Below are 8,336 nucleotides of genomic sequence, written 5' to 3'. Positions count from 1 at the left end.
GGACAAGAGAAGGGCTTTGCTCAAATGACAGCGCCAAGGAGTGGTCATTACCAGCCAGAGGCCAGTGGCCCTGCTTAACAGGAAGGCAGTAACATTTAGTGCAACAACAACCTGAAGGCTGTTATTGATCTTGGGTAACCGACCAACAGTAAGTGATTGAGTGAGAGGAGGGGAGGTGACGATCACAACACAGCTTTGTGTAGGGGTGTGTTTGGTTGGGCTGTTGTGTGGTGCAGTAAGGTCACATATCAGCAGGTGTCCCCTTCCTCAACTGTTACTTGATATTTCCCGACCCCTAAATCTACAAGCAATGCTGAACACATTTGCATGTCGTTGTCCTCTCATGTTGAGCACCTCACTCACCCCTGAATGAATTATATTGGCATTGGGATCAGAACTGCTCAGAATTATAAATTGCTAATTTGGCAGCCTCAATTTGGACTCCAGCACGAATACTCGGTTTGTGATTCATTACACCTTTAGTCCCTAATTTACACTCCACAGTTGGGGAAACAACATGATCTCAAGAGTTAAAGTGAGAATGATACCCCTTTCCATCAAGGTCTGACGTGACATCAAGGAGGCCAAGAAAATATGGAGTGAATGGGAATTGGAAGAAAAAGTTCCTTTAGTTGTAATTATATCGAACACACTGGAAGGTGTTTGCAGTTACTTGATGTCTTTCTGCTCAGGACATGTCGATCGGCGTTCCTCAGTGTAGCCTTCTTGGTACAGCCATCTTCAGCTGCTTCGTCACTGGCCTTCTATCCAAAAGGTACGCAGAGGGAATATCTACACGATTGTCAGCACTATTTGAATTTATCACATTTTGAAGAAATCTGTGTCCAATGCGGCAAAGTGTGGACAATATCTCCACTTGCGAAGATAAATGACAAATAACATTCTCACCAGACAAGTGCCAGACAATGACATAATCCCACATGGGAGAGAATTTAACCATTACTGAATCGCACACTATCAACATCTCTGAAGCCTTTCCATCAACGAAACAAAAGGCAAGGATATGGTGAAATACTTCCACTTCCCTGGATGACTGCAGCTCCAACAACAAAGAAAGAAACAGTTATTTTATTGGTTGTCTGCTCTAGACAGTGGACAGATTGGACAGTACATCTTGGAAACGTGCAGATATAACAGAATTGCTGATAAGGGTGATTTGAAATTCCCCAATATTAATTGGAACATCCATAGTGCAGATTATGTGGATGGAGATGATTTTGTTAGGTGTTTCCAGGAAGTATTCCTGACGCAATAAGTAGATATGCCGACTGGGGGAGGCCATATTGGATTTGGTGCGAGGCAATTCACCAGGCCAGGTGTCAGATGTCTCGGTGGCAGAGCATTTTGGTGACAGGGAGCATAAATGCCTCAAATTTGCGGTCGGCATGGGGAGGAATAGAAACTGACTGTATGAGAGTGAATTTAATCTGGGGATGGGATGTTTTACTGCTCTTAGACAGGACCTGTGGAGTTTAAATTAGGAATAATTGCTTTACCGAAATGCACAACAGAAATGTGGAGCATTGTTTTGCTGTGTTGAATAACTTTTCCCAATGAGACCGGTGTGGAATTGTAAAGGAAAGGAGCCCTGAATGACAAGAGCAGAAGAGCGGGATCTGGCGCAAATTTTGAAGATTACAGGGTCGGAAGGAACAAACTCAAAAATGGACTGAGGAAAGCTGGTTGGGGGCATTAAAAAGCCTAGGCGGAAAGGAGTTGGAAAAATCCAAATGTTTTGCACACGTATATTAGGAATAAGAGAATGATCTGAGAGAGCGTAATCTAGATCCAAGCCAGTGGAGGGAACTGAAGCACTGAGCGTGGCGAGATAGAGAAGGAGCAAAATGAGTTTTTTGCTATTGTACTCATGAGAGAGAGGGGTCTTGATGTTAGAGAGAATACTGGGGAAGAGCTTAATAGGCTTGAGCAGATTGATGTTAAGAATGTGGATATGGTGGAAATTCTGGAAAGCATGAGTATCATTCAATCTCGAGGGCCGGATTAGATGTATCCACATTTCCTACAAGAAGTGAGGAATGAGATTGCTGCACCTCTGGCAATAATCTTTGAATCCAACCTCTCCATAGTAGTTCTTCATGTTCGGAGGGAGGCATTTAGTGTACTTCTCTTCAGGGAAGTAAATAGAGAAAAAACCTGGAAATTATTGTCTCGGTAGGTTGACGTCTGTGGTCAGCTAGGTACTGAATAATGTTCACAGATATAGGGTTTTGGATTGTTTGGAGAAAGATTTTTGATTAATGATTGTTGTTTTTTTATAAATGGCTTGGATAAAGAAGTGGAAGGTAACCAGAGACGTTTATCCAGGAAGAAGGCTGTCAGGAGAGGTCATACGTTTGTGTTCCCTGGATAAAGTAAAGGGAAGATATCAGAGGTAGGTTATTTCCGCAAAGAGTTTTTGATGCGTGGACTGCACTGCTAGCTTTGGTAGTAAAGGTAGAGACATTAAGAACATTTAAGCGACTGCTGGTCAAGCACATGCACGGCAGCAATTTCAGAGGTATGTATTTAGGTTGATCTTAGATTAAGATAAATGTTTGGCACAACATTGGGGTCCGAAGGGCCTGCACTGTGCTGCACAGTTCAGTGTTCTATGTTTTGACACTGAGTAGATTTGACACCATCCAGGACATTCACTCCATTTGTCTGGCATCAAATCCACAAATATTAATTCCCTCCAATATCATCACAAAGTGATAGCAGTATATACAATCCACGAGCTACAGCTGTGAAGTTGACCAATGGACTGCAGACAGAAACTTCCAAACCGAAGACCACTTCTGCCAAGGACGTAGTAGATACAGTTAACACCATTCCCTGCAACATCCCCTCAAATCACTCACCATTCCTGCTCAGAAATTTATTGACATTCCATCACCGACTTTGGGTCAAAAGCCTTGAACTACCTCTCGGACAGAATAGTACCGATTAAAATTTCTGCAAATGTTCTGGAAGGCAGCTCATCACACCTTCTCCAAGCCAAGTTTGAATGAACGCTGACACAGAATGCCACAACTACATTTTAATCCATTTTGGAAATAAATCTCGGTGTATGCGGCAATTCCTCCTGCTACACACACCCACCCATTTCGATATCACTCCCAGTATCAATCTCACCCAAGAGCAGGCATCATGTTCTGCCCTGTGTCCTGAAACTGACGTAACTGCAACATTGGTGAGAAGTAATTGAAAATTATTGACCAGAATCTTCACTCCATCAGAGAGTAGCAAAGTCACCACATTTATAATTTTACAAGGGCATTGAGACCATACTTTAGATAAGGGCATCGAGACCATACTTTAGACAATCAATATACTCCATCATTTCCAACATGCAAGAATATCCAGAGAAGCCGAGAGCTGCAGGTGTATAATTCCTTGGAGGTAGAGCCGAGGACAGATAGGATGGTAAAGGAGGCATTTGGCACAGTTACCTTTATTGTTCAAAACATTGGTACAGGTATTGGGACGTCATATTGCAGCTGTACAGGACATTGGCGAGGCCACTTTTGTAAAACTGTACACACGTTTGGTTGCTCTGTTAAAGGGAGGATGTTGTTAACTTTCACAGGGTGCGAAAAATATTGACAAGGATGTTGCTGGGATTGGGTTTCAGTTATCGGGAGAGACTGATTAGGCTGGGGCTTTTCTGCAAGCAGAGGAACAGAGGCTGAGGGGTGACATTATCAAGGTTTATAAAATCATGACATACATGAATCGTGTGAAGAACAGAATGTTTTAGCCATGGGATCGGAGTCCAAACCTAGAGAGCAGAGCCTTAAGATGAAAGGTGAACTATTTGAATAGGTACTGGGACTAATACTTATTAGTTGTAATCCAATGACTCTAATGATGTAATTATTGACGGTTTGGGAAACGTTTATCTGCATGTGAAGAATTTAATGCACTACTGTATGATCACAAGTTTCAGATGAGTCGACCGAAAACTGTGAAGAGGCTCAACTCTTTCTAATGTCGTTTCGCTATGAGCTAACTAGGTGGTGAGCCGGATTGGGATATTGAGTTGTCAAGGCAAAGTACATTTTTTTTTATTTTCTCACGTTTCAAGTCATTTGTAATACCATTGCCTGGTCTCAGTGTAGAATCTTTCGAATACATTGAGCAGTAAATATTACGTTTGACTCAAGAAAACCCTATAAATGATCTGAGTTGTAACTGTCTCGCGCCGAGGATCACGTATGTATGGAATGACCTGCCTGAAGAAGTGGCGGAGGCTGGTACAATTACAAAATTAAAAAGGTACGGAGATGGGTATATGGATTGGAAGTGTTCAGGGCCAAGTGGTCGCAAATGGGACTACAATACGTCAGGATATGTGACCGGCGTGGACGAGTTAGAATAAACGGTTTGTTTTCGTGCTAAGTCGCGCAAAATGTGCCTTTTTCTAAACAAATAGTGAACAAATATCGCACAGGTTTGGGAAAATAAATTGGCTTCCAAAGTCGGAATGCAGAAAAGTGTCAAGCAAAGAAAAAATAGTTTTGTTATGATCTTAAAGAGTATTCATTTTGAATATTTTATTTAAAATATAGCATGGACGCTCCTGCAAATTTCAGCCAGATAAAATTGCTGCTAAAATCACTGACTACAAATGGGTTTGGGGAGGCGAGGCAGCATTGGAACAAGCAGTGAGAGAGATAGGACCGATGTCTGTTGTGATTAATGCAAGTCTGAAATCCTTTCAACATTATAAAGGAGGTAAGTCGCAGAGCACTGGATGATGTATTTGAATCAGATTATCGACTGTTCAAGAAAAGGTATTAGAAATCATACATCTGCAGACACATTTACTGTCACTATTTTGGTATTAATATTACTGCAAAGTTCACCATGGACCATGACCCTTACCCTTGTTCCTGCCTACACTCCCCCCGTGTTACATGCCGTCCAGCTCTGTCAGATGTCATCGAGTTAAAGCTAGACCATGCTACAAGTTGAGCTCATGAATGGTAATGAGAAATGGACCTGCTCCCATTCAAAGTAATGCAAATAGCTCAAAACGTTGTGCTATAGCTAAGAGAACTGATAGTGAGGTGTAACTGTCCTGATGTGCTGCTGACTGTCTGCACAAGTCAGCGTTTTATTAATTGTAAACTGAAGACGCTATACTCACTGAATCTGGATTAAGAGGAAGGGCGAGACCTTCGACTTGAAATCTCTTGGCGTCCTGCTGAGAGGCCTTCACTCTCTGTTCCACCTCTTCTCTCAGCAGCTATTTCTATTCTGTTCTTGATCTCCTCTCGTGTGGCAACTCGAGATGACTTGCAAAGACGGTGGTCTGCACACAGAGGTGGAAGCCTGCACAGATTCCTTGTGATAATGACACAGGTCGTCTCCATGTGCAGGACCATTCCCTATTGACTTCATCAACATTTCAAATCATAAAGCACTTCTACTGTACAACCCACAATTGGAGACAAACTGGAAAATACTGAATGCAGAGTGGAGCTCCTTCATCACTCCAGGTGTAGGATTTTGTAAGTTAACAGAATGTGTTAACACACATGGCAGCAAACCGATGTTTCACACGGTCAGATACCATGGTCAGTGTGTTCTGCAAATGTCTGGTAAATTATTTCTACATCGAAAGTAATCTCAGCAAGATACTATATCAATCATCGATATAAAAACAACAGCAAAAATTATAAAAAATGGAAGATTGTAATCAAGGTCGGACCTTCAATTGGAAAACAGAAAGTCTGTGATTGGGTGGAAAAAGGAAATTAAATAAGAAAAGGGATGGTGGTCCAGTGCCAGCAGGAATGGAATGGAGACAATTAAAGAAAGTAAATAAATGTATGCAGTAAGTTTCAGGGCCTGAGGGAGTGTTATTTTAAAAAAAAAGACCTCAGGGCCCGCGTGCATAGTTCCATGATTTTGGAGTCACACGGAGACAGGGCAAAGGATCCAGAAAATATTTACAAGGACTTAGCAAGGGTTGAAGTATTTGAGGGTTTGAGTGACGCTGAATTGAGTCCAGCTTAGAGTTTTGCTGGAGAAGCACAGCAGGTCAGGCAGCATTTGTAGAGGACGAAAATCAAGTTTCGGGCAAAAGTCCTTCCTGATGAAATCGATTTTCCTGCTCCTCAGATGCTGCCTGACCTGCTGTGCATTTCCAGCATAAGTCTATTCTGGACTCTGACCTCCAGCATCTGCAGTCCTCACTTTCTCCCGAGGCTGAGAAGGCTGCAGCCTTGTTGGCTGGTACGACAGAGACTGAAGGGTGAGCTTGTGGAGGCTCATAAAGAATAATGGGTATGGGACGAATAAAGAGAAGGAGAGTCCAAAACTAGAGACCATACGTTTAAGGTGAGAAGGGAAAGATTTAAAAGTTATCTGAGGAGCAATGTTTTCACACAGAACATGGTACGTGTCTGGAATGAAATACCAGAGGAAGTGGTGGAGAGTGATACAAATACAACATTAGAAAATGCATCGGGATGGGTACATGAACAGAAATGGTTTACAGGGATATTGGCCAAGTGCTGGAAAATAGGACTAGATTGGTTGAGGATATGTGCTCAGCATGTACGATTTCGATCGAAGGATCGAAGCATTTCTCCGCAATAAAACTCTATGACTCTGAAGAATGTGCCGAGAGGAAGTGAGAATGGCAGAGGCGATGTCATTGGGAAACATTGATGAAAGTCAACAGATGTAATGGTGCGGAGTGAGGACGATCAATTTGAAGACAATTAGTAAAAACAGACATGTCAGTGTTCATTAATCAAAGCTAAATTAACACGAATTAAATATTTCACAGATAAACCATTTAATATGTGTCTCCTTACAGGAGTTTACTATGATGAAAATTGCAATGGATATTTAACCGATGAAGTGCTGGTGGTTGGTTTTGGAATTGAGGATGGAATGAACTATTGGCTGGTTAAAAACAGGTCCGTACTCTATGAAATAGTAAACACCTGATCAGAGACGGAGAAGGGAGAGTGACATGGAATGAATTTCCTGTCTCTGTGCTGCAAACTGTGTATCTGTTCAGCGAGCACGTAACACTGTGTTTATCTGGAAGTGAAGGCTTAATGGTTGTGCTGTCTGAGATGATATCTAAAAAAACGTCTGAGGCAGGTATCCCATCACCAAATAACGCTGCACTTACAAGTGAACAGTTCGTGACTGAAGGATTGCTTCATATAGAGGCAGGCATCAGAGTGTCATTATCCCTGAATCACAACCATTTTTTAAACTTATCAGTACAAATTACAAACATACGGTTAAAATTAACAGCTATACACAACAAAGGACAATTTACTGGGGAAATGGGCGGCAAATTCAGATCCCAAACCCAACTGTACAACCTGTTCACAGGGAAACAAGGACAAAGCTCGAATCACTTGTCACGAGAGCACTGATGGGATCAGATTAACAGCCCCAATTTTGGAACGTAGAACATAGAACTTTACAGCCCAGTACATGCCTTTTAACACTCGATGTTGTGCCGACCTGTGGAACCAATCTGAAGCCCATGTAACAAACACTATTCCATTCTCGTCCATATGCCTGACCAATGACCATTTAAATACTCTGAAATGTGGCAATACCTTTACTGTTGCAGGCAGAGTTCCAAGCCCCTACAACAATCTGAGGAAAGAAACTACCACTGACATTTGTCCAATATCTATCACTGTTGATTTTAAAACCCTCCTGCCAGCCATCGCCATTCAAGGAAAAAAGCCTCTCACTATCCAACCTATCAAATATTTTAATTAACTTTTGTGTCTCAATTAATTCACCTCTCAAACATTTTTCTAACGAAAACAGCCTTAACTCCCTCAGCTTTTCCTTTTAATATCTCCCTCCATAACTGGCGATTTCCCAGTAAATCTCATCTGAACCCGTTCCAAAGCATGCACATTCTTCCTGTAATATGGTGACCAGAACAGTGCACATTACCCAGAATATGGTTGCAACAGAGTTTAGTCCGGCTTGAAGCATGATCTCCTAATTCCGAAACTGAATCCCCCTAACAATCAAAGCTAACACACCATATGCCGTCTCAATAACCCAGCAACCTGGGAGGCAACATTCAAACATCGATGTACCTCGACACCGAGATCTCTGTGCTCATCTACACAAGCACGAATCTGACTCTTCGCCCATTACATTGGAATCCTTCCAAACTGAATCACCTCACACTTTTCCACGTTAAACTGCATTCGCCACCTTTCGTCATAGCTCTTCAGCTTATCTCGCTATCTCCGCAATCCATACAACCTTAGTAACTCTAACGAACTTAATGTCATCCGCATATTAATCCA

At 42.1% G+C, this 8,336-nt stretch overlaps 2 protein-coding genes across 2 annotated transcripts in view; one reads left to right on the top strand and one right to left on the bottom strand.

Moving 5' to 3' along the window:
* Positions 1–8,336, bottom strand: part of LOC122552340 — a 104,228-nt gene that overhangs the window by 6,525 nt on the left and 89,367 nt on the right. The gene's annotated exons all lie outside the window — the stretch shown is intronic.
* LOC122552132 (procathepsin L-like) overlaps positions 4,584–8,336 on the top strand; it is a 5,568-nt gene continuing 1,815 nt past the window's right edge. Inside the window, exons 1-2 of the mRNA XM_043694623.1 lie at positions 4,584–4,758; positions 6,854–6,956. Of these exons, the coding sequence (XP_043550558.1) occupies positions 4,707–4,758; positions 6,854–6,956 (155 nt within the window). The 5' untranslated portion in view covers positions 4,584–4,706. The remainder of the gene's footprint in view (positions 4,759–6,853; positions 6,957–8,336) is intronic.

Source organism: Chiloscyllium plagiosum, chromosome 8, assembly GCF_004010195.1.
Source record: "Chiloscyllium plagiosum isolate BGI_BamShark_2017 chromosome 8, ASM401019v2, whole genome shotgun sequence".
Classification (NCBI taxonomy): domain Eukaryota; kingdom Metazoa; phylum Chordata; class Chondrichthyes; order Orectolobiformes; family Hemiscylliidae; genus Chiloscyllium; species Chiloscyllium plagiosum.
This window is presented reverse-complemented; position numbering and strand designations above follow the sequence as displayed.